The sequence below is a fragment of the Mauremys mutica genome, chromosome 2 (genome assembly GCF_020497125.1).
Source record: "Mauremys mutica isolate MM-2020 ecotype Southern chromosome 2, ASM2049712v1, whole genome shotgun sequence".
Lineage (NCBI taxonomy): Eukaryota > Metazoa > Chordata > Testudines > Geoemydidae > Mauremys > Mauremys mutica.
Genome location: NC_059073.1, coordinates 181342898 through 181370091, shown reverse-complemented (window position 1 = coordinate 181370091; position 27194 = coordinate 181342898). Strand labels below are relative to the sequence as shown.

Here is a 27194-nt window from a genome sequence, read left to right as displayed (position 1 = left end):
CAGATAAGGAAGCCGCTGTTAAATGGAGCGTTCAAAGGGCATATCCAAAACAATGAAAATAGTGGCTACTTCAGTGGATTATGGGACGTTTCCGGAGGTTGATCAGAGCACAGTAATGCAACACCTCGTTTACACTGACGCTGAGGCGCTCCAGCGGGGGAGCATCAAATGTTATTCTACTCGCCGAGATGGAGTACCAGGAGCGCTGTAGCCGTGGAGTCAGAGCACTCTACGTGCCTTGCCAGTGTGGACAGGTAGTGAGCTGATGTGCCCAGGGCTCCTTTAATGCGCTGTAACTCGCAAGTGTAGCCAAGCCCTCACACACACACCTACAACTCTAGGATCGAGGCCCTACTTTGTAAACATGAGATAAAGTCAACAAGAATGAAACTGCAGCAAAAAGCTCCTGTCAATAGATTAAATATCTAGATCATTACACAATTGTACTACAATGATTAATTTAAAAGTCCAGATGCCTATATCCTTTTTGTCAAGAGGAACATCAGCCTTCTTGAAATTTATGAGTTTTTCTCGTCTGATTTCTTTTTCTACCATAAATCAAGTACTGTTTACCTGCGCGGGTATTTCACAATATAAGTAATAATAATATAACGCTTTTCATCAGTAGATCTTAAAAAGCTTTACAAAAGCTGGTCAATATCTTTATCCCCATTTTACAGACAGTGAAATAAAGGCAGATAGGTGAAGTGATTTGCACAAATCAGGTAGCTGTTGCTCTATCCACAAGGCCATACTTGTAGTGAAACATGCTGTGCTGGCAAACCACACACGTGTTTATTACATTTACTCCTGGCTTAAGGTAAAGCAATGCTCAGGTTATTGATTAAGCACAGACTAGGCAATAGTGCACGTAGCCCCTCCAATAGCTTACGTAGTCCCTTCACCAATTATGATATATTGCACAAAGGGAGATGGCTATGGGTGAACCAATCAATATGTTACAAGTAACTGTGATCTCATGCTCTTTGTTCTAATTACTAATAAAAACCCAGCTCAAGAGAGCTCGGGACGCCTGCTTAACAAACCTCTTGACTCCGCGTCTCCTTGATCCAACATCTGGTGACCCCGACGTGATACACCGGATCCCGAGGACCCCTGCTCATCCGACTGGAATAGTCTAGGTGCACCCGCTGGAAACAGCCACTCGTGAGTATGGGGAGCGATTTATCAGTGCCACAAAAGGCTCATGCTAAGGAATTATTTAAGCTCATTGAGGGGAGCGGTTGCCCAGCAGTTACGCTGCGGCATGTAGAGGATTTTGTTAAGGAAATAGAATGTCAATGCCCCTGGTATCCCGAAGAGGGGTCCCTGCAGCAAGCAGATTGGCAAAAGATAGGAACACAGCTCTTTGAGACACCGAGAGCAGCAGTACAGCACCTGCTCATGTGGCAGCGCTGTACTGAGGCAGTGGGAAAACTGGGGCCACAGGCGTCTCTCACTGCCGCCCCGCTTCTCGCGCTGACAACACCGCCTCCGTACCCGCGGGTGCTACCACCAGCGCCTGCGGTGTCGGATACGGGGCAGCGGCCCTCGGATCCCTCCGTTAATAAAGGAACTGATCAGCCTTGTTTCCGGGGGAATCGTGGGGGCTGCGTCCGGGCGGCGGTTGCGTTGGCGCGTGAGACGGGGGAATTGAGTTTGGAGGAAGAACATCAGTGGGAGGGAGAGTTGCCCATGTTAATGCCTATAGCGGCAGGAGTCGATGCACAGGGCAATGCCGTCAGAGAGTGGACGGCGCTACCGTATACAGTACTGAGGGAAGTGAGAAAAGCTATCACAGAGACAGGCATCAGGTCTAATTTCGTGGCAGGCATCTTAGAAGGAATTGGAAATGGCTACATTATGGCTCCACAAGATTGGAAAGACTTATTTCGTATGGTGCTGACCCCCGCCCAGTATATGGTGTGGGACAGTGAGTTTAGGTTAGCTGCTGTGGGATACTCAACCCCAGCTGCCACGCCTGACCAGATTTATGGAGCAGGCCAATTTAGCACTATAGAGGGACAGTTGGAGTTAGACCCAGACACATATATTCGTACTAAACTTAGTGTTATGAGAGCTTTCAGAAGGGTTCCCGTAAGTGGGAAACCGACTAGGTCTTTCACAGCCACCCGGCAGCAGCCTACAGAGCCGTATCCGCAGTTCATAGATAGGCTCAAGGAAGCAGTACAGCGGCAGGTTGATAACGAGGAGGCACAGACAGAGCTTTTACGGCGACTGGCCTATGAGCAAGCTAATGCTGATTGCAAGAAGGTACTGCAATCTATAATACATCGCCCCTCATACACTTTAGCGGACATGATTCAGGCTTGCGCAGATGTCGGTAGTCAAACCCATGCTATGGCTCTTTTGGCGGGGGCTATAAGACAAGGTAATAAACCAGCAGGAAATTGTTTTAATTGCAAAAAACCGGGTCACTTTAAAAGCCAGTGTAGGGCACCCGGAGGGGGAGCACATAAAGGAAGACCCCAGGAAGGGGGTAGGCCCTCCAAAAAATGTCCTAAATGCAACAAGGGGTATCATTGGGCAAATCAATGTCAATCAGGACTGGGGCAGGGAAACCAATAACCGGGCCCTCCCCGGGCCCTGGAAAAACAATGGGGGCGGAAGAATTGACTAGGGCGCAACCGGCAACGACCGGCAGTGCTGGAATAGATTTGTATAATCAAGAAGAAAAATCCTCATTCTTACCGGGGGAAGTTCTTTTAATGCCTACTCAATTAAAAGGGCCCCTTCCTGAAGGGACGGTGGGCATTATACTCCCTCGGTCATCAGCAAGCAAACAAGGAATTATGGTAGTTCCAGGAGTGATTGATGCTGATTATCAGGGAAAAATATATGTTCAGTATTGGAGTCACCTGCCTTTTACTTTAAGACGAGGGGACTCCTGGGCACAAATGATACTGTTGCCATATGAGCTCCCTGGAGAAAAATCACAGGTAACACGTACAGGAGGCTTTGGATCAACCCGTACTGAAGGCGACAGCGACTCTTCCTTTCACCCACAGGTGGCGGCGTTGGTACACCGAATATCCCTGCACAAACCTCAACGTAAGTATAACCTCCAAGGTAAGTGGCTGACCGGTTTGTTGGACACAGGGGCGGATGTTTCTGTCATAGCTGAAAAGGATTGGGAACCTAAATGGCCCTCTGAGATAGCCCCTGCGGTATTTGGGGTAGGAGGAAGCCAAGCATCTAAAAAGAGCTCTCAATGGTTACCGGTAAAATCCCAGGAACAAGGTCCCATAATAGCATATATTCAACCCTGCATATTGCCTTTACAGTTTAACATTTGGGGAAGAGATTTGTTAGAACAGATAGGGGCGAAACTGATTTTGGAAGATGAGTAAGCCTCAGGCTCTTCCGTTACAGTGGAAAACTGATAAACCAGTCTGGGTAGAACAATGGCCATTACCTAAAGAAAAATTAGAAGCTTTGCAGCAATTAGTTGAGCAACAATTGAAAGATGAACACATTGAGCATACTACAAGCCCGTACAATACTCCTGTTTTTGTAATTAAGAAAAAATCAGGAAAATGGAGGCTCCTTCACGATTTGAGGGAAATTAATAAAATACTAGAACCTATGGGCCCCCTGCAGTGTGGCCTCCCCAATCCAAATTTAATCCCTTATGACTACCAGGTGGCAATAATTGATTTAAAGGATTGTTTCTTTACAATACCGTTACAGGAAAAGGATAGAAAGTATTTTGCATTCACAGTGCCAGTCCTGAACAATGCCCAACCCACAACACGTTATCATTGGAAAGTGTTACCCCAGGGCATGTTAAATAGCCCTACCATGTGTCAGTATTTTGTAAACACTGCTCTTCAACCTTTCAGAAATAAGTTCAAAAAGCTACTTGTATACCATTATATGGATGATATCTTAATAGCCGGTAGGCCCCTACCCACCACATGGAAAAGTGAGTTAACGGATATCTTAAGTCAATCGGGTCTGGTAGTAGCCCCGGAAAAAATACAGGAATCCGAACCTTTTCAATATTTAGGTCATAAAATGCTTGCAGCATACTCCATGCCCATACTTCCAAAACTTACCTTGCCAAAAAAATTAACATATGTAGTACTACAGCAGATTCTAGGATCCATAAATTGGATAAGACCGTATTACAAGATTCCCACATCTATGCTAACTCCACTGTTTAATGCCCTAAAATTAGGAAAGCAACCGGGAGACATAATATCACTAACAAACGAACAACGGGAGGTAGTGCATAAGGTCAACGAAGCCATGGCAGAAAGGTGGGTAGATAGAGCAGTACCTGACGTGCCCCCGTCCTTAATCATTCTTGGGGACACTAAGCAATTCATGGGGGCATTACTTCAACATACAAGTGAGAGAGAATTTATCCTCGAGTGGATGTATTTACCACACACACACAAAAACACACTCGTCCCATTGTCTGGAATGTTTGCTCAATTAATCACTAAAGGACGCAATCGAGCACTAAACTTGTTTGCCATGGATTTAGTAAACATTATTATCCCCATCCCCATCGCCACCTGGGAAGTTGCATGTATGCACTCGGAGGAGGTGCAAATAGCCCTAGCCAATTATGTTGGGTCCGTAACTTACCATACTCCCAAGGATCCTCGTCTCCAAGTTGCTCAGCATATTCCACTGAAAGTATTCTACTTGGTATCTCCCATTCCCATAACAGAAGCTCTTACCATTTTCACTGGTGGCCCCTCCAGAGGGGTGGTTGCTTGGAAGAAAAATGACCAGTGGAAATCCCAGTTTACCTTACCGCAACGCTCTCCTCAGCGTGCGGAGCTAGCTGCGTTAATTCTTGCCTTTAACACATTTTCTGATCAACCAGTTAACCTCATAACAGACAGTTTGTATGCTGCCAATGTTGTTAGTAATATTGCTTCTAGTTGTGTTACTGCATCTTTGGATAATAATTTGCTTGGTTTATTTCTTTCCCTACAACTGATATTACGTCACCGACGACATCTATTTTTTATCGCACATGTTAGAAGTCATCAGCCTTTCCCCGGAGAAATCTCGCAAGGCAATGCCTATGCTGATAACGCCTCAAAGGCTTTCCCCTGCTCTCCTATGGAAAGTCACTCCTTACATCACCAAAATGCCAGGGCATTGGCCAAGCAATTTTCCATACCACTATCTGATGCACAAGCGATTATTCAGCAGTGCCCTGAGTGTACTGGAAACCTCGCAGGACCCGCTATCGGGGTAAATCCTCGGGGGCTAGGTGCAAACCAATTGTGGCAAATGGACGTCACTCGGTTCCCACCATTAGCTCCCTGGTCCTATTTGCATGTAGTCATAGACACTTATTCTGGATATATATGGGCAACGCCACAAAAAGGGGAAAAGGCAAAACATGTCTGTAATCACCTCATTCGTTCCTTTGCAGTGATGGGAAAGCCATCAGCTTTAAAAACTGACAATGGCCCAGCCTATTGCTCTTCAGCGATGGCAGCGTTCTGCACGCGATGGGGAATCACGCATACCTTTGGCATCCCATACAATTCCCAAGGACAAGCCATTGTAGAACGAGCTAATCGCACATTAAAAACTGCCCTCCTGCGGCAAAAACAGAAAGGGGGAATTGTCCCCGGCAGCCTGACAGAAAAGGAAGAATGGCTGGCTCAAGTACTGTTTACACTCAATCATTTAAATCTATTACCTTTCAATTCTCAATTTTTCACCAGGGCACAACGGCATTATCAGACGACCGAAGTTCTTCCTGCTCCAAAGGTAACCTATCGTCAGCTACCTGGCCCGGAGTGGAGCGGACCTGTGCCACTAATCACCTGGGGGCGCGGTTACGCAGCTGTATCAACACCAAGCGGCCCGCTCTGGGTACCTGCACGATACGTTCGACCATACAAGGATGGCGTGGCATCAGGGACTGAGCAACCCCATCCCTGACTTCAACATACACTTATATGATGAACAAGGAAAAGTAACAACGGGCCGAAAACGAGGGGGCCAACGAAATGCACCTGTCACATGGGGCCAAGTAAAGAACCTAGCTAATCAGGCTGAACAACTGTTGGAAAAAACAGGACAAGAGAAAACGGCAGAGAACTATATGATGGCATTAATAGCCTCCTTAAATGCCAATTCTGTACTTTTGTTAACAATAATTATTTTCAGTTTAACTACTGTCCCTACGGAAGGGGGGCCGATAATGACTGGGGGGGTTCATCTTAATATATGGGAGGTATTTGCAAAGACTTTAAACCAAAGTACCTTCTGCTTAACGGAGCAGAGGGCGGTGGGGGAGGTGCTAGAATTATGCCTGCAAATTGCTTAAAAACAAAAAGGGGGAGGTGTAGTGAAACATGCTGTGCTGGCAAACCACACACGTGTTTATTACATTTACTCCTGGCTTAAGGTAAAGCAATGCTCAGGTTATTGATTAAGCACAGACTAGGCAATAGTGCACGTAGCCCCTCCAATAGCTTACGTAGTCCCTTCACCAATTATGATATATTGCACAAAGGGAGATGGCTATGGGTGAACCAATCAATATGTTACAAGTAACTGTGATCTCATGCTCTTTGTTCTAATTACTAATAAAAACCCAGCTCAAGAGAGCTCGGGACGCCTGCTTAACAAACCTCTTGACTCCGCGTCTCCTTGATCCCAACACATACTAGCTCCCTGTATTTATTAAATACATCAAAACTGTTGACACATTTTCCAAAAAGATCTTGACTTTGTTTTTGTCAGTTGGCTAGGCATATATTCAGAAAAAAAGAGCATTAACTCCCATGTTACTGTTGAGTTTAGTTTGGTTGCACATGGGCAGAGGAGTCTACCCACAGGGACCCGACCCCAGGATCAGTGCCTAGGTTATTAGTTTTGTTTCAAATATTTATTAGGGAGACTCTCTCTTCCTCCTTGAGTATAGAGCACCTGGCACAAGGAGACCACGATCCCAGATCTGGGCTTCTGCCGCTGCACTATTCATACCAAGGCAAAGCAAAAAGGATTTTGTGCGGCTGGTTCCAAGCCCTTGTGGGGTTGCGGGATTTGGTGTTGAAGCACCGCGTGGCCCAGCGCTACAGGAGCCACAGGCCGGGCCCGGTCGGACGGACGCGGGGGATCTCTCGAGCCGGAGAGCGGCGCTGAGCGCTGGGGACACGGGGCCAGGCTCTGGGCGCAAAGCTCGCGGCTCCCACCCGCGGGCGGGGTGTGCGGGCGGGCAGGGGGGGGGGGTCACCGGGCCCTGCCCGCGGGGCGCGAGCGCTCCCCCACCCGGTCACGACGGCGGGAGCCGAGCGGGCCGGGCCGGATCCCTAGTGACACCGGCCGGAGCCAGCGGCGCCCCGCGCTCCCTGGGCGCCTCTTACTGTAGGTGACGGTCACGGTGACCGGGGTCCCGGGCGCCGCCATCTCCGCCCGCCGCCGCCGCCTGTGCAGGGACGCGCCGCCGCCAAGTGCCTCCGGGGCGCGCCGGAAACAGCTCCGCGGAAGCCGCTGCCGGGGACACCGGAAGCGAGTCCAGCCCGGTCCCCCTCGCGGTGACGCAACCCCGGGCCGCCTCCCGCCCCCGCCCGCGCAGACCCCGGGGAGCCTCGCACGGGCCCCCCCCGAGGCCGGTGCCAGGCGCGCGCCGGAAATCGGGCCCCCGCGTCTGATTCTTCGGCTCCTGGCGTGTGGGGGCTGCCGGCCTCAGGTTTTGAACGCTCGGGGCGTGCAAATGTGGAGCCCGCCCGCCTCCCCCCCGCTTGCTGCTCTTCCGCTCATGGCCCCAGCAGGGACGGGGAGATGCTCTAGCCCCCTGCTAGAGGCCCCGGGACTCCCGGAACCGTCCTCAATCCTGCAACAATTCGCTTGTGTGTTACTTTGCACACGGTGTCACCCCCTTCGCTTCAATGACACCCCTCACAGGGTTAAATCGTTACAGGATTGGGGCCTCAGGGCTGATAGATCAGCCGGTAATTAAAGTTCAATTTGTGCTTTCCTGAGCTATGGCCTACAACTGTTTAACTTTTGTTTTCTGCACTTTTCTCTTTTAGAACTGCCACCCTAAGGTCGTTGCACTCTAGGAACACAGACCCGTTTGGTACCTTCTCTAATAGATCTTTTTGCATTTTACAAGATACAGGAAACATTCAAGTACTGTAGTGTGAAGTTGTAACACTGATAATTTTTCTAATCCTCATATACAGAGTTAACACCACCGTAATAATAAAAATGGGAAAATGCCCACAAAAGGTGTAAATCAATTTTCTTAAAAAAAGTTCTGGATACTTGCACATTTTAGAGAGACTGAGATACACCTAACTAGGAGAGCAAAAAGGTACCCTATGCCAACCTAAAAATCAATGCAAAGAATTATGCATCTGCAAATTTGAAAATTGAATGAGAGCTACTATAACATTTAATTGGCAAGAATATGCAATTGTACACTTGCTTTTGTTCATTGCTGCCCAGAGGGAACAGGCATGTTAATTATTAAGAGCTTTTCCATTTATAAAGGCAGCAAAGAATCCTGTGGCACCTTATAGACTAAGACATTTTGGAGCATGAGCTTTCATGGGTGAATACCCACTTCGTCGGATGCAAGTAGTGGAAATTTCCAGGGGCATAATATCAGATCAGATATTAGGAATGGCAATATACAAAAACCTGTAGGAGAACACTTCAACATCCCTGGCCACACAATAGCAGATCTTAAGGTGGCCATCCTGCAGCAAAAAAACTTCAGGACCAGACTTCAAAGAGAAACTGCTGAGCTTCAGTTCATCTGCAAATTTGACACCATCAGCTCAGGATTAAGCAAAGACTGTGAATGGCTTGCCAACTACCGAACCAGTTTCTCCTCCCTTGGTTTTCACACCTCAACTGCTAGAGCAGGGCCTCATCCTCCCTGATTGAACTAACCTCGTTACCTTCTTGCTTGCATATATATTCCTGCCCCTGGAAATTTCCACTACTTGCATCCGACGAAGTGGGTATTCACCCACGAAAGCTCATGCTCCAAAACGTCTTAGTCTATAAGGTGCCACAGGATTCTTTGCTGCTTTTACAGATCCAGACTAACACAGCTACCCCTCTGATACTTGACTCCATTTATAAACAAGAAAAGCACTTTGGAGTATCTGCAGTAAGAGTGCAAGTATGATTACACCAACAGTCAGTTTCATAGCCACTCAGAAAAAAAAATATGTTGACATTACTATTTTAGAACTTAAACTACAACAAATAGATAACTTGTTGAAAAACACCAAGCAACCTGATCTGTCAGCAGTCATAGGAAATACCACACTAGATCTGACCAGCAGTCCATCTGGTCCAATATCCTGTCTTCAAAAGCAGGTAGTACAAGCAACTTTACAGGAAGGTACAAGAAGCCCTGCAGTAGGCAATTATAACATGTCCCCAGGTGGTTTCCTCCTAACCCCAGTAGTCAGAAATTGGTTTATGCCCTGCAGCTTGGAGGGAATATAACCCCCCCCCCTTTTTTTTAATTATTTACTGTTATAACTCTGGTTAGATTTTTCTTTTTTTCACTAAACAAGGACAAGCAGGGAACATTTCCCATACTGCTACTTACTTTAATGGGAAAGTGCTTTATAAGTATAAGAAGGAAATGTTCATAATAAATACATTGTATGCACAGTGTTGTAGCTGTATTGGAACCAGAATACTAGAGAGAGAAGGTGGGAGAGATCTCTTTTATTGGACCAACTTCTTTTAGTGAGTGGATACAAGCTAATGAATTGTCTCTCTCACCAACAGAAGTTGGTCCAATAAGAAATTATCTCCCCTCCCTGCCTCCATAATAAATACGGTAATTAATACAGCTGGTCAACAATGGAACAAAAATTCCGTTGAAATTGTTTTTCCATCAAAATGTTGGATGGAAATGTTGATTGCTTTTATATTTTTAGACCAACTCTAGTAATTAACTTAGTTAAAGCTAGTAATTGGAATCTCATGCTTTCTAAGATGTCCCAAACAGAAGTTTGCCTTACTTGCTGTAAAAAATGATTCTTGGGTATTTAGCTAAAAATCATATACAATTTCAGTTTGGGCCTGATCTACACTGAGGGCGGGAGAGGGGAATTGATCTAAGTTACGCAACTTCAGCTACATGAATAACGTAGCTGAAGTCGACGTACTTAGATCGACTTAACCGTGGTGTCTTCACTGCGGTGAGTCGACTGTTGCCGCTCCCCCGTCGACTCTGCCTGCACCTCTCGCGGCAATGGAGTACAGGAGGCGACAGGAGAGCACTAGACGCGATACATCGACCCCCTCTGGATTGATCACTGCCTGCCAATCCGGCGGGCAGTGTAAACATACCCTTACTTTCTGATGGGTCCTCTATTGGGGGAGATGGGTTCTATGGCCTAATAGCTCTTTTCTTTCTCTAACTTAAGTCTAAAATATATTAGAAAATCTCCAAACAGTTCCAAAGGGCAATATTCTATGGAACTATTTGCTTCCCCTGGCCAGACAGTACTGGAGTCTCATACACAGTAAACTGGAGTTAGCCAACAACTAATGCAACGGGAATACAGATTTACAGTGATCCTAAAGATATCTAATTTTTGTTGTCACTTCACAATCTGTGTAAAATATTTGATTCCACACTGAACAGTTTAAAAATATCAATCCTGTAATACAATGTTTTATTTACATTTCTTTAGATTAAATTAACAAAAGATGATTTACATAAAATGCAGTATACATGTCCAAAACAATTTGATCTAAAATCCAGTTTCCATCTATGTTATTTTAAACAGATTTTGAAATCTGACAATTTAAAGTTCTGCTTTATACTAGGTACAGTACTTAGCTATGTTCAGCACCACTTAGATTTAGAAAGGGTATGTGTACTGCAACTAATTCTATTCTTTGCCTTCAGTTTCTCTTATGGGAGAAAATGTCACATGTGTAGACTATTCCAGGCAACATTTCTCTAATGTACAAGTTTACTAATTGAGAGCTCTCTGTTCCCAACCAGTTAACAGTTCTAAGGCTTATTGTTATTATTAATTATTATTATTATTATTATTATGTCTTGATTCTTTAGCTGAAGGAAAACTTACTAGCAAGAACTAAGGTTACAGGTAAGCTATTTTGTATTTTTGATTACATATGAATACGTTTACTTTTTCTAACCAAGCTGCCGATTACAATTAAGGAGGGATGTGTTCTTAAAATGTATGTTGGAAAAATATCTTTATTAAGCATAAATAAGTTTCAGTTTCTGTACAACAAACATTTGTATACTTCATTCCTGATAAAAATGGAAAACTATCTGGGCCATAGACTTCTGAAAGAGAGTCTGCTACAAGGCTTGGCAATACAATCTTCACTAGAAGAGATTTGAGTTTGAGAGTACTCTCTCTTCTGGCCAATGGGTCCAAAGAAAGGGAGATGGCCATTTGTTCTATAACCACTTTTTGCTGGACAATCTACAGAGCAATAGTGGTCAGAGAAAGCTGTAATGCCCCAACTCATGACAAGAGGAGAAGCACAGCAGTAGCAATGGTCTTACAGTAATGTTATTTTGGAATTCTAAAAGGGAGATATATGAAAGGGTGGAGAAATTTGAGGATCATGACCAACCTCCAGCTTTAGACCAAGCATGTTAATGGAAGGCCTATGCTCAAATGCTGAATGACACTGATGAAAACAAGCAGCAGGTTAAAACTGCTACCAAAAACACCACACAAGAGGATAAGCTACTCTATGGTATAAACTTTTATGTCAAAATGGAATACATAAGGTTAAAGATAACCTTTGTATATGTTTATTTGTTACAGCTGTAATTAAGAGTTACAAATACAATATCAAGTCTCAGAACTGAAGTATTCTTAAAAATGCTTCTATTTTTGTTAAATCAGTACAGTAAGTAATAAGGAAGCCATCTTACAGAAGGTAAGCAGCCACATAGTCTTAGTTTGTTTCAGAAAACAGAAATATAATACAAATCAAATCAAGACAAAGCTCAACTATTAACAGCCACCACTATTTTTCATGTACTACTTCTTCCATAAAACACTGGATAATCAAAACCTAGTAGACAGACTGCATCCGCTGAAGGAAATTGTGCCAATTTTTCTCCTCTCATAGAAAAGTCAGTAGTATATCAACTTTCTTCCAAGAAAGAAAACACCACCAGCCATTCATATTGCATTTTAAGATGTAGTGATATTAAGGTTTTACTGAAAAGGCAAGTTTTCCAGGATTTCAAAAAATGTTTTGCTAATTTGATTTGTAAGAAGTAACTTGCCATTTCCAATGTGCTCTAAAAATGCATGTTTATGTAGCAGGGATCTGTGGCAGTCCAAATTCATCCACCAATACACCATCCTATAAGGGAAAAAAAAAAGATATAGTTTAATCAATTAGGTATACAACCTTTAAGATTACTTTATAGTTTGGAGTTACAAGACCAAATAGGAGCATCAGTATTTTCTGTAGCCGACCTCATTTATCAATTTTATTATAGTCCAAAAAAGTGAAAACTGAACATCAATCCTCTGACAAATGACATATGCTTACATACAAAAGATATGTGAAAAAAGTTGGAAAAGCATTGGAAATGCTGGTTTAGATCTGCTTGAAAAAAACATGTACAAATGCTAAGTACATTATGACAGCCCTTTCAACTAACTACACTCAGTACCTTATGGGGAAATAGTTTGTACAGTAAAGTTGGCCTCCCAAAGCATACAAGTGAAATTTTGTACAAGTGACTACCCCTAAGCATCTCCAAACATGCTAAGCACAATTCTGCTCCACCTTTAAGGCTTTCCATTAAGCAACAGCTTTATCAGTTTCATGAGTGACTGATTAAAACACATTTTACTGTACATTTATTAAATGAGAGGGGAAAAGGCCCACCTTGTTTTTTGCGTCAGTAGGAGTGCCTTCTGGAATTGCTGGAGCAGATGCAGCTTCATCTAAATAGGAACTGTCCTCATCAACTAAAAGCTCATCACCTAAGGCATCCAGTTCTGAAATTGAATTACATTACATATGTTACAGCTTTATGAGGGCTGAAGGACTGATTGATCACAGTGATGTTAAATTAAGCAAGGGATTTCTTTGGCAAGGAAAAAAATATATGTAAAGAAAGTTACTGGGGAATGTGTTAAGAACAAAACCAAACCAGAGCATCTGCCAGGGCAGATGTGCCACAGGGCAGCTGTGCCACAGGGCAGCTGGAGAAACACACAAAAGGGGCTGAGATATTTTGTACCTTGGGGGAGCACCCTGTAACCCCCATATTCCTCATTTTTATACAATCGTGATCTTACATATAAAGCATGCCTTGTAAGTATCGAAGAAAGGTTATGATCTGCGGAAAGTCATTTATCATATATGTATATCATTAATGCATATGAAATTATGGTAAAATTATCATATGGTTGTTACTAAAACATAATGTAAATTGGGGAATCAGCCAGATATTAGCTCCCCAGAGGCAACAGCAAGGAAAGTAACCAACACCTGGGTGGGGTATCAATCAACCCATCAACAACCATTGTCCAGCAAGTGAGCTACAATTCAATGACTCTTGTGCATGAGACCACACCAGGGGAATTGCTCAACCTTGCCTGGAGACTCAGCAATGCCCAGACATGCCTGGACTTGTGTTCTCAAGCATGTGGATTAAGGGTATAAAAATCAAACACAGGGGCTCATGCTTGGCCTTTCTCCTTCACCCACCTACACTGCGAGCAACAAGGACACTCTGAAGACTCCGAGGGGACTGGCCCAGATTTTAAGGGTGAAATCTGTGTACTATGAACTAAAATATCCAGTGGGGTGACGAAAAACTGCTTAGTCTAGTTGTTGCCCAGTCTAATAGGGTTGAGAGTTTAGACTGCGTGCTTACATTTTATTTTCTTTTGGTAACTAACTGACTTTTTGCCTATCACTTAAAATCTATCTTTTGTAGTCAATAAATTTGTGTTACTGTTCATCTTCACAGTGAGTCTGCCTGAAGTGTGTGGTAAATCTCCTCAGGGTTTTGCAAAGGCTGGTGTATGTCCACTTTCCATTGATGGAGTGGTGAACCAATTAATACATTTGCACCGCCCATCTTGAGCAGTGCAAGACTCTATTCCTGGAGGTACAGTGCTGGGAGCTGGGGGGCAGGATTTGGCTGGTGCCTTTCCCTGTGTGATTCGTGAGTGGCTCTGGGAGAATTCATGCAATCTAGCTGGGTGGGGGAGTTGTGCTGAGCAATAACAGCACCTGGAGGGGTTTGCTGCTGGTACTAGCAAGGCATTGTGAGAGACAGCCCAGGCTAGAGAGAGTTAAGGGGGCATAGTGGTCCCACAGTCCCAGGCTACACCCCAGGGGGATCCCGTCACAGGGCCAACTGACAGAATCCCTCCATCAAATACTACTCTGAAAAGGAAAACTTACAGATTCATAGACTCTAGGACTGGAAGGGACCTCGAGAGGTCATCAAGTCCAATCCCCTGCCCTCATGGCAGGACCAAATACTGTCTAGACCATCCCTGATAGACATTTATCTAACTTACTCTTAAATATCTCCAGAGATGGAGATTCCACAACCTCCCTAGGCAATTTATTCCAGTGTTTAACCACCCTGGCAGTTAGGAACTTTTTCCTAATGTCCAACCTAAATCTCCCTTGCTGCAGTTTAAGCCCATTGCTTCTTGTTCTATCCTTAGAGGCTAAGGTGAACAAGTTTTCTCCCTCCTCCTGAGGACACCCTTTTAGATACCTGAAAACTGCTATCATGTCCCCTCTCAGTCTTCTCTTTTCCAAACTAAACAAACCCAATTCTTTCAGCCTTCCTTCATAGGTCATGTTCTCAAGACCTTTAATCGTTCTTGTTGCTCTTCTTTGGACCCTCTCCAATTTCTCCACATCTTTCTTGAAATGTGGTGCCCAGAACTGGACACAATACTCCAGTTGAGGCCTAACCAGCGCAGAGTAGAGCGGAAGAATGACCTCTTGTGTCTTCCTTACAACACACCTGTTAATGCATCCCAGAATCACGCTTGCTTTTTTTGCAACAGCATCACACTTTTGACTCATATTTAGCTTGCAGTCCACTATAACCCCTAGATCCCTTTCTGCCGTACTCCTTCCTAGACAGTCTCTTCCCATTCTGTATGTGTGAAACTGATTGTTCCTTCCTAAGTGGAGCACTTTGCATTTGTCTTTATTAAACTTCATCTGGTTTACCTCAGACCATTTCTCCAATTTGTCCAGATCATTTTGAATTATGACCCTGTCCTCCAAAGCAGTTGCAATCCCTCCCAGTTTTGTATCATCTGCAAACTTAATAAGCGTACTTTCTATGCCAACGTCTAAGTCGTTGATGAAGATATTGAACAGAGCCGGTCCCAAAACAGACCCCTGCGGAACCCCACTTGTTATACCTTTCCAGCAGGATTGGGAACCATTAATAACTACTCTCTGAGTACGGTTATCCAGCCAGTTATGCACCCACCTTATAGTAGCCCCATCTAAATTGTATTTGCCTAGTTTATCGATAAGAGTATCATGCGAGACCGTATCAAATGCCTTACTAAAGTCTAGGTATACCACATCCACCGCTTCTCCCTTATTCACAAGACTCGTTATCCTATCAAAGAAAGCTATCGGATTGGTTTGACACGATTTGTTCTTTACAAATCCATGCTGGCTATTCCCTATCACCTTACCATCTTCCAAGTGTTTGCAGATGATTTCCTTAATTACTTGCTCCATTATCTTCCCTGGCATAGAAGTTAAACTAACTGGTCTGTAGTTTCCTGGGTTGTTTTTATTTCCCTTTTTATAGATGGGCACTATATTTGCCCTTTTCGTCTTCTGGAATCTCTCTCGTCTCCCATGATTTTCCAAAGATAATAGCTAGAGGCTCAGATACCTCCTCTATTAGCTCCTTGAGTATTCTAGGATGCATTTCATCAGGCCCCGGTGACTTGCAGGCATCTAACTTTTCTAAGTGATTTTTAACTTGTTCTTTTTTTATTTTATCTTCTAAACCTTCCCATAAGCATTCACTATGTTAGGCATTCCTTCAGACTTCTCGGTGAAGACTGAAACAAAGAAGTCATTAAGCATCTCTGCCATTTCCAAGTTTCCTGTTACTGTTTCTCCCTCCTCACTGAGCAGTGGGCCTACCCTGTCCTTGGTCTTCCTCTTGCTTCTAATGTATTGATAAAAAGTCTTCTTGTTTTCCTTTATTCCCATAGCTAGTTTGAGCTCATTTTGTGCCTTTGCCTTTCTAATCTTGCCCCTGCATTCCTGTGTTGTTTGCCTATATTCATCCTTTGTAATCTGACCTAGTTTCCATTTTTTATATGACTCCTTTTTATTTTTTAGATCATACAAGATCTCGTGGGTAAGCCAAGGTGGTCTTTTGCTACATTTTCTATCTTTCCTACCCAGCAGAATAGCTTACTTTTGGGCCCTTAATAGCCCAAATGGGGCTTCACAACAAAGAGGACATGCAAACAGCAGCCCAGGATAGACAGGGATGGTGGAGCATTGTTTGTGCACTAAGCAACATCTGACAATGCAGGAAGGATTCATATTCAGAAAGCTGAGGGAGAGGGAAGCTGCTCCAATAAAGAAGCAACAGCCATCTATATCTGAGCCAAACAAATGGATGTTACTTAACAAGACAATTAGTGATACATAAAAGCACTACAGAGAAACTAGAATTAACCCCATGGAAAAGGTTTTTTTCTTCAGTAACCACAAAATTCTATAAATGTTAGTTATTAAATATATTAACTTGTGCTTTTGTCTGTGCAACTTCTGAGTTAAAAATAATCAGCTATCTGCTAAGTTCTTGGGGGGAAAAAAAGCAAAACAAAAAGTAAGAAACTGTGCTCTTGCAGAAACTAAAAGTACCACAGAATCTTCCTATACTCACTAACCTGCTTCCAAATCTTCTTCGTCAATCTCTGGTGTTCCATAACTACGACCCAGTGCGTCCTGGATTTCACTGGCTTCTTCCATCATATCCTCCAATTGGTCTTGTATGTCCTGTAATAGTAACAAAGTTAAACTTGTCCCAATTGCAGTTACAAGCTGATTCAACTATAACTATACACTGAAATTCAGAAGTAATTCAGGAGCTAATGTTGCAGAACAAGCTACTCTGCTGAGTCATTTTAATTTATAAATCCTGCTTGAAATTGTTATAAAATTTAGAATATTGTGTTAATTATGCATTTGGTGTAATCCTCCGGGTTCTCAGCAGTTAAAAAATAAAATAAAATATAAATGGACTAGAACAGAGGGAGGGGAACTGGCACCAAAAATCTCTGAACGTAGCAGGTTGTTTTATACTTCTCCAGAGTGAATTTAAAAGACTTTAAAAAAAAACTAGAATCTAGCTTGCAGAAGGAAGATATGAGGCACATACTAAAAAGCAAAACTAAACTAGATTTTTTTTTAAATTTCATATACTGAACTCTAGTGTGGAAGTGCAGGGACCATTTTTTCCTCACTTATATTCATATCAAATGATTAAAGTCTCCTAGCATGCTTAATAGACTCTTTGCATACTAAAACAGACATTAAACTTCCAAGACTGCAAATGAAGACAGTCAAAACCAATGGCAAAGCCATATTAGATGGCGGGACATTCTAGATTGGGGTCAGAAGTATCTAGAATGGGCTGAAAGGACATTTAAAGCATGAGAGATCAGAGCAGGAATGTTAGCTGTGAAACTCATGCCACTGATGAAGGGGGAGGCAGGATCAGAAGTAGTTGAAAGAGTGAAGTGACAGAACCAACATGGATAGGAAGAATGGGGAAATGTGATTAGATAGGATTTCACAAAACACACCAAAAACCAGTAGACTTGGGAATGGCTGTTCTCACAGAAAATGCTACATCTGGTCAGATATTAAAACCCATATACGAAGTGATCAGCCCAGTGACATTATGGGACAATTCAAAGCATTATTATATTTAATAATAGAGTTAAGAAGATGGAAGTAGTTCCACATTAGGATGATTGTCTAGCTCAGGGGTCCCCAACGTCGTGCCCAAGAGGCGTCACCGCCGAATTTCTGTGGCATTTAGGCGGCGACGCCTCTCGATGACGCCACTTGCCGCCGAAAAGCGACGTCATCGAGAGGCGTCGCCGCCGAAATGCCGCAGAAATTCGGCGTCATTTTGGCGGATGCTCGACCGCTGCCACGGTCCTTCGTCTGGCGCCTGCCAGATGAAAAGGTTGGGGACCACTGGTCTAGCTAGAAGAAAATGAAGTCTTTCCCACAATTCCAAGTACAGTATTGTATATCAAACTCTTGTTTTATCAGTATTTTCAGCTCAGACACTTGGGTTTTTAACAATTTATAGACAAGGAAGAAGAGACCCAAAATTGAAAGCCATAGAGACATTTATGCTCAGTGCTAAGGATATATCCATATTTGTAACTAACAATTATGAAAACACTAATTGGGAGGCCTGGAAAGAATCAACCTCAAGTACAGAAATTTGAGGAAGCCAGAAGCTTATGTGGGTGTTCTAAAGAATGAGGACTAACTTGAGTTGTGCCATGATGAAGTCAATCAATTAAAAAAAAATAAATACAGATTTTAGTGTATATCTTACACTAAATGCTTATGCAGGTAAGACAACAAGCATTGTCCCCAAAGGGCTTACAATGTAGACACTGTGCATAAACAAAGAAACGGTGATAGAATACACCAAAAAGATGATGTAGCCGTCACATTTAGAATGTGTTTTAACCTTTGCACTTTTATTTTTGGGGCAAAGTCATAGTTATTTAGTAAAAAACTTCTTAGGGAAGGACTAGGCCTTGTAGACCTCTTGGAATTGTTTTTTCAGGAGGTACCAGGAGGAGAGGTTGGGAACATGGTGAACCGATTTGGAAGGAGGGAAGAAACAAAGGTAACATGGAAGAACATTAGGAAGCAAAAGTGGGAGGAGGACATTACCAGAGCAGATCATCAAAGTTTGGGAGGAAAAAGTGGCTGGAGCAGAGAGGTAGTTCCATTGGATAACTCAGTTAGATGAACTGAAAGCCAAGTGCTGGGTTGTGCAGTCAGAGGAATTAAAATCCACATGATCAGGATTAGCAGTGTATAGAAAATCAGATCAGTTTCATCTTTAACAAAAGCTGTGAAGTTGCTCATTTCTGACTGAAGCAATCAGCTGTGCAGTTAGCTCATTTTCACTGTTCTCTCTGGTTTAGGCAATGAATATTTAATTCCAAATAATCTTTGTGTGCACAGTAATAGTCACTACTGAGCATTTTAACAATATATTTGGATAGTTTAGTAGTAAGCAGTACAAATGCTCACCTCAATGTGATCAATTTTGACTTGCTTGTAAGCCTTCTTCATTTCTTTCACCCCCAGTTTCATAGCATCAACCTAGAAAGAGAGTCAAACAAGATGCTTGTATCTACTGCAGCACTTATAAATAAAGCAAACTTGAAATGAATATACTGATACCGTTGTCTTTGTGTCCTTCAGTGATTGGATGGTGTAATTGGCTTGTTCCATATTAAAAGACTGCTGTGACAGATTATCCCGCTGTTGTTCATACCTGTTAAAGTATTACAAATGCTGTGTTTAAAACATTACTGTATATCATACAATTTGTAAGTAACCCTAATGAAATTCACAAGATACCTGAGAGAAACAGCACTTTTCAAACTTGGAAACAAATATAGAAGGCAATCTTTGCTCTTTACTTATTTATAAACAGTGTTCAGTAATAGTCATTTTAATTTTGTTCTAGGGGGCCATTGAACATGACTATGTATTTATGTCTGTTACCTGATAAAGCTATTTCTGAATGCAAAATTAAACTTTTGCTTAGATGGTTGGAAACCATGCATGCCCATGTTTACACAGGCTTATATAGTGTGCTTTGTTGTGATATAAAGGTTTGTTGACAAATTTGGGATGAGGGCATTACAGTAACTCCTTGCTTAACGTTGTAGTTACTTTCCTGAAAAATGCAACTTTAAGCAAAACGATGTTAAGTGACTAATTTCCCCATAAAAATTAACGTAAATAGTGGGGGTTAGGTTCCAGGGAATTTTTTTTGCCAGACAAAAGACATATCACATACACAGTATAAGTTTTAAACAATTTAATACTGTATATGGCAATGATGATTTGGAAGCTTGGTTGAGGTGATGGAGTGGGAGGGTGGGATATTTCCCAGGGAATGCCTTGCTGGTAAATGATGAACTAGCACTCGGCTGAGCCTTCAAGGGTTAACAAATTGTTGTTAATGTAGCCTCACACTCTATAAAGCAGCACGAATGGAGGGAGGAGACACAATAGACCTGCAAACATCCCCTGCGGAAACTGAAGATGATGATGAATGCACGCTACCCCACTGGAGCACACCACTCCCTCCACTTTCCAAAGTGCGCGGGGCTGGGAAGGGAGATGTGTGAGAGAGAGAGAGACACACACAGGTGTGTGCGAGAGAGACACAGAGAAATGTGCATTGCCCCTTTAAGTACGCTGACCCCACTTTAACTACTGCCTTTTTAAGTAGATAAGCAAGTTGAGACAGCAGCTTCTGCCAGCAAGCTCCTTCCACCCTGAGCCCTGTTCCCACCCCCATCCTCCAAGCTCTGTGGAGATGGGGTACAGGAGTGGGGGCCAGGGGGACACCCTGACATCAGCACCCCTCTTTCCCTCCACCCCCTGCCCAGCAATCAGGAGGCTCCCGGGAGCAGCTCCAAGGCAGAGGGCAAGAGCAGCACATGGTAGTGGGAGGGCGGGACACCTGAACTGCCCAGCAATTGATAGCCTGCTGGGCGGCTGCTGCACAGGGAACTTATGGGTGCTGATGGGGGGCTGCCAGCGCACCCTGGTTCCTAGCCCCCAACAGCTAGCTCCAATGGGCTGCTCTTCCTGCAAGCAGTGGACAAGGCAGGCAGCTGCCAAACAACGTTATAAGGGATCACTGCGCAACTTTAAATGAGAATGTTCTCTAATAGATCAGCGACGTAACGTTAACTGGGACGATATTAAGTGAGGAGTTTCTGTACTTACTAATGGCACAGCAATATGGGAGAAAGGTAGCTCATCCCATAGAGTGCTCTGATTGGGTCCAACTGGAATGTTAAGAACACCAGTGAGAGCCAAGGAGCCATCTATTGTGCATATAAAGAACTTACTGTGATGCTGATTCATGCATGTAAAGTAGAAATTTATATAACATGCAACAATACCCATCTCTCTCTATATAAAAGCAAGACAGAAAATCAAGTGCAACTTCAGTGATTTACCAGGATTTACCAGTCATTTTGTTTTAATTCAAAAACAGTACTGCACATTATATAATATTGTGTGTATATTAAATATCAAACATTTATATACAAATAATGCAGACATGCTGACACTGACTTTTTTTAGCTTTGATACTTCAAGATCAAAAACTCGATGTTTATAAACGACTACAATTTCTTCCATGATTTGTTTGCAAGAATACTCACAAGAAATGGCACAGAAATGGAAGAGGAAGTGGCAAGTATACCAATCCTCCCAAAACTAAACAGTATTTCACTAAATAAGGATTAAGAAAGTTTGAAACTTACATTCGCTTCTGCTTTAATACTCTCAAAGCCTTCTGTTTTACCATATTCTGAAAGAGACATGACAGCCAGTTGTTAGTAAAAACAAAGGTAACAGTGTAATTGCTCTGGATTACACTATTACAATAATTAATGCATAAAAATGTATTTTATTTTTTTTTTTTACTGTGAGAGGTCTTTTCTTTAAAATTGTGAGAGCTGTTAAACACAGTTAACAGTCACAATGATTACCCATAAGTATTGAAACAGGCATATATATATATGTTGGTAATAATGAAACCCCATATAACTTCTGCTTAAATAAAGGAAAAACACACACAAACAGCAGAACACACTCAGATAAGTGGCAAATTTCTCTGGACATTACCTTTCAAAAACATTTCAATGGTCAGTATCAACCAAATAATGCTTTGTAAGGTGCTATCAGTATTTCACTACATGTATGAAGAATTTCCATTCACTTTAAAACTCAAACCAAACCAAACTTTGTTAACAGTTGTTTCCTTTAGGTGTTTGCCCCATTTCTCAAGTTTATGGGGTTCCCCCCCATCCATTTCCGAAAGATTTGGAACTTCCTCCATACACAACTGAACCAAGGAACCTGCCCTGCAGACTTGACCTCATAGAGCCACAGGGGAAGGAGGGAGAGAAAGCAAGAAAAGGAACAGACTCCCTTCTCTCAAGGAAGTCTACTGGTTTCACAGGGATACCCAGATTGTACTTCTAAGTTCTTCCATTTTCTCCCTGCTTCCTCCTCTTCCCACACCACTGTTCTCCATATTCTGGTTTGCAAGCTCTACCTGAGAGAACCTTAAAGTAAGCAAACTGGTCCCACTTTCATCCTTACCCCTAACCATACTGAGGTCTCATTTGCATCTCTCAGTTAAAAAAAAAAAAAAGTAAGTTTACATTAAACATTTTACTGACATTTTAATGTTTCCCATGGTAGGTGTTCAATTTAGTAAAATCTGTGACAACTATGGGTATGTCTACACTACCTGCCAGATCGGCGGGCAGCGATCGATCCAGTGGGGAATCGATTTATCACATCTATTCTAGATGCGATAAATCGACCCCCTCTCCCTCTCCCGTCGACTCCTGTACTCCAGCACCATGAGAGGCGCAAGCAGAGTCGACAGGGGAGCAGCAGCAGTCGACTCACCGCGGTGAAGACACCACGGTAAGTTGATCTAGGTCTGTCGACTTCAGCTACTTTATTCGCGTAGCTGAAGTTGCGTAACTTAGATCGATTCCCCCCCAGTGTAGACCAGGGCTAAGAAAAGAGAGACAGTGCTTAGTGCAGAGGAAGACACAATTTAACACACTGTGACTGGATGGCCAGAGAGTGCTTGACCAAGCCTACCATCTCTAATAACCTGATGTAGATATAGAAAATGAGGTAATAAAAGTATTTGACTTTGTAGCCAATTTTTTAGTTTTACACAGAGTAGCATTATGAAAATGGAACTTTATTTCAAGACTAGCAACCGATATGGCACAGATCTGGGAAATAGCTGAGAATACAAACAAGCTTTTATGGTAGCCCACTCTCTCCCAAGATTGCAGGAAGCACTTACAATGATACTTCTAAGAACCTGGAGAACTGGTTATGACATTGCTCCATTTTGTGAATTACTGAAAGTGTGAGTCACTTCACCTTCTCATGTGTACACCAAATAGTATTCTTACCTTTGCAGGCCCCTCCCTCATTTTCTTCATCTGATCTTTATACTTCACCAGTTCTGCATCAAGCCTACTAATTTTCTTGTCAATTGACTCAGCTCTGCTATCCACCTTTGGTACAAGGAAGACAGGACAAAAAATTCATTGCTAACACTCAAGATTTTTTCCAGGCACTTGTAGTCCTTGAAGTAAAATGTGTTCACACATACAAAGTTGCTGTTATACAAGCTAGACTTAAAATGTCAAAAAAAATTTGGAAGGGACAATTAGATGACAAAAGGTGGCAAAGATTCCTCCTCATAGCATTAATTAAAAAAACAGATTTTCTTGTTGACTTTATATATTCAGAGAAATGTCTCAAAGAAAACCTATGTTTTTCATTCTGTGAATCATCACTAGAGAGGGGCACACAATCATACTACATTTTTACTCATTGGCATGACATTAAATTTGCAAATTCAATTTGTATCATAATATCTGAATATAGGTAATCTCTCAACATGTTAATTCTGGTGCATTTCCTTCTGTTAGACCCTTTTTCTTCTAAACAAAGAGACAGTATATGACAGCTTGGACGAGGACATTGATAATATACTATTGCCCGGGGCATTTTCTATGCAGAGCAATTGATATCAGCTCTCTCCACACTAGAGACAAAATGCTTGGTTACAGCTGGCACTGAAAGATTTACTTTAAGCTTTCCACTATGCCAGCTGTTTTATTAATAAAAGGAAAATAAATTGTACAATATTTTTTAAATATTGTACATTTATAGAGCCTTGCAACAACTCTTCAAGGATCCTAAAGCTCTCCACAAACATCCATCTATCCTTTAATTCAACTATCACAAGGGTGGGAGGACAATTATTATTTGGACAGCTAGCGCACATCATTCTGGATAACAGGATGACTAAAGAAGACACTGAGGCAGACCCTCCTAATCTAATTATGTATGCTATAGAATCTAATGTTCACAGGACAGAACCTCAGTTTTAAGGTGATGCTGGAAAGATTCCTACACTGCAGAGTACATGGAACTCAGTTTATCTGCCTCCAAAGAACTGAGCTGGCTGTATTGGGACCTAAACCTGTGAGTCCAGAGTCTTTAAAGTCTATGTTTAAACCACTGATATACAAAAAAGCTTGTGTGTCCAAAGTAGGAGAAAATTCTCCACATAATCCAAGGAGAATCCCAGTTAACATACACAAAGGAGAAATGTGTTTCACTATTAAACCACTTTCTTTCCTGTACAAGTGAATGATACAAGCACAGAAGCACTGCATTTATCTCCAGATGAAGGGCCCATGGTGAGAGCTAACACATTTATTCCAGAACAAAATATTAAACTTCTGTTTCTCATGACATCTCTCAGATCCTAATTATGCCTTCTTGCGCCCCAAACTAAGCATTCTGACTACTTGTCTGAAGTAAACTACTAATTTCTGTTGTTTTACTGAAAAAAAAAATTACCTAACAGGAGTAAATAATAAGAAAATGTACAATCCAATATAAACTGTCAGGAAAAAGAAAAGGGTGAAGAGTACCCTTACATTTTCAGTGACTGTTTTGGGGTGAACCCTGACCCAATTTAAAATTGAATTAACTCCCCCAATAATTTGCATTCTTTTTATCATCAGTATATTAGCATAATTGAACTTGGTAAGGATTGTTATATTATGCATTACTTGTAGTCTATGCTGCACTAGGAATTATTTTTATATTGAAAAAGGTGAGGCTTAATTACCCTCTATCAACTCTTAAATTTTAATCATTGACACTAATTGTACCCTTACAGTCTATCCACAGACACCTGTTTAGTTGTCATAAATTGCTGAGCAACTAGAAAAGAACATAAATATAAAGAAACATGTGAAAAGGATTGAAGCAGCAGTTAAGACTATCCATCAAACGGTGTAAAGAGTGTCCAAAATTGATAAAGTAGTATTTATATGCATTAAAGTAGGCAATTTTGAGAGCCTCACAATGTGTACACTATCTTCATCGCTGTACACTGCTCTCTATATTGACAGATTGAGGCCAATTAAAAAGCCACTACATCATCTTCTTCCTTATTATGGAATCTGTTATATGCATACTAAATATTGAACCTGTTACACAAATGAATTGTCTACAAGATTGGAGAAGATTTACTGTTTAAAGAATAATTCTACAGCATACCGCTGAAAATCTTGCCAAGCACTTTTAGTTAGTAAAGTAATTGCAAGGCGCATCACTCAGTAGGAAAAGTTATCCCAGACACTGACCATGATCATCTCTTCCATTTGTTTATTTGCCTACTAGCATATGCAATTATCTGATGTGCACTCACAGTTGATGCAATTGCATGTTAGGCACAGTTGAGCACCCAAATTCTGTTCTTAATAGGACCATCATTAGGTTGAAAAGGTAACAACCCATTGAGATGAATGGGGCAGTTTGTTTACAGGAATTGTTTCAGACTGTTTGCAGATTCCAGAAAACAGTTGTGAATCAGTTTTGTAGTAGTTTCAGTTCACATTTGGAAGGTTTCATTGCCACCATAAGGGCTAAAAAGTCTATTTGTTTTTATAATGCTGCATAATTTAAATCTTCCAAGAAGTTAGCCAAATACCTCAAAGCACCATATTCTTTTTCCTCATCTTTTAATTATTTAATATATAGAGAAAAGGTATGCTCCCTAAAGCAAAAGTTTTGCATTTCATATATTTTAAGGGCCAAAAGGACCATCACATCATGTGGTCTGATCTCCTAAATGTCTTCCTAAGCTTTCTTTCAAGAATAACATTACAATAGCAGTCAGGCACTCAACTACATGTTTGACTGCTCTATTAATACTTCTCAACTTGTATGTATTTAAAGGACAATTAAACAAGCCCATCACATCTCTGTATGCCTTTACTCTGTTTTGCAGCAAGTTCATCTGTGGCAGAGATTGTGCTAAGAACAATTCCATCATTCTTCACCGGCCTGAGGATGGTATTCATGTGACTTGGCCACCCTTTGAACTGCATGATGTGGGCTTCCTGCTGGGCCCAGTCCAGCTTTTCCACAATGTGCTATTTGGGACTGGCAGGCAGTGGGGAGTTATGAAAGAACAAGAAAAGAAAAGAGAGGGGTGTGTGTGACAGCCCTTGGAAGGATGAATAGAGTCGGTAACAACAGAGAAAACATTGAGGGACCAGGGCTCTGAGTGTGTCTGTCCATAGGAGTGTGAATATAGATGGGGGGAAGAAGGGGTCGGTCTCTCTCTCTCCCCCTCTCCAGGTGTTGCGGTACGTTTCTCGAGGTCTCTCCTCCTCTATAGGTGGGACTATGTGTCTGTCTTGTGCTTGTGTGTCTCGGGTAGGTGGTGGGGGAGGGGTGGCGGGTGGGGGGTGAGGTGTCCCCCCCACCCCGGTCTCTCCATCGGTGTCACTCGCGCTCTCCCCGTGGGGAGAGGGGAGCGGCGTCTCTCTCCCTCCAGTGTCGCGGTGTGTCTCTCGGGGTGTGGCTCCCCGTGGGGGTGGGGCAGGCTCGCGGCGGGGGGGCGGGGAAGGGATTGTGTGTCCCGGGGTGAGTCACACGCAGGTCCCGATAACAACGACGGCCCGGGGCGGGGGGCGCACCCGGCTGGAGACTGTCCCCGCTAACCCGGGACAGAGCCGCCTCGGCGACCCGAACACGGGAGGGGGGCGGCGGCGGCGGCGGCGGGGGGGTGGGGGGATGGGGAGGGGCGGCCCGGCCGGCCCCCGCCCCCACTCACCGTCCCGATACAATCGGTGAGGTTCGGCGGCGGCACTTTAGGCTTCGATTTCCCGAAGAATCGATTCATCGCGGCGGCCTCAGAGCGGGACGGACACGAACGGCGGCGGCGGCGACTCTCCCAACCCGGAAACGCTCCGTCTCGCCGCCCCTCCCCCGCTGCCGTTCGCTCTGCGCCGGCGCGAGTG

General features: G+C 43.0%; 2 protein-coding genes and 1 long non-coding RNA gene across 5 annotated transcripts in view; 1 reads left to right on the top strand and 2 right to left on the bottom strand.

Moving 5' to 3' along the window:
* Window positions 1-7475, bottom strand: part of BAG1 (BAG cochaperone 1) — a 41303-nt gene extending 33828 nt beyond the window's left edge. For all 3 annotated transcript variants that reach the window (XM_045006162.1, XM_045006164.1, XM_045006163.1), the window contains exon 1: window positions 7371-7475. In XM_045006162.1, the coding sequence (XP_044862097.1) occupies window positions 7371-7413 (43 nt within the window). In that variant the 5' untranslated portion in view covers window positions 7414-7475. The remainder of the gene's footprint in view (window positions 1-7370) is intronic.
* On the top strand, window positions 1152-6408 carry LOC123364239. The gene is made up of 3 exons (XR_006577047.1): window positions 1152-1167; window positions 3030-3072; window positions 5721-6408. It is a non-coding gene; the product is annotated as an uncharacterized LOC123364239 (long non-coding RNA).
* Window positions 7476-11197: 3722 nt separating the features above from the next.
* On the bottom strand, window positions 11198-27194 carry CHMP5 (charged multivesicular body protein 5). Its single transcript, XM_045006794.1, has 8 exons — window positions 27008-27194; window positions 23271-23375; window positions 21585-21631; window positions 19474-19567; window positions 19321-19392; window positions 16917-17025; window positions 12886-12998; window positions 11198-12351 (listed from the first exon to the last, which is right to left on the bottom strand). Exons 1-8 carry the CDS (start codon window positions 27074-27076, stop codon window positions 12301-12303), a joined length of 660 nt encoding a protein of 219 aa, XP_044862729.1. The 5' UTR covers window positions 27077-27194; the 3' UTR covers window positions 11198-12300.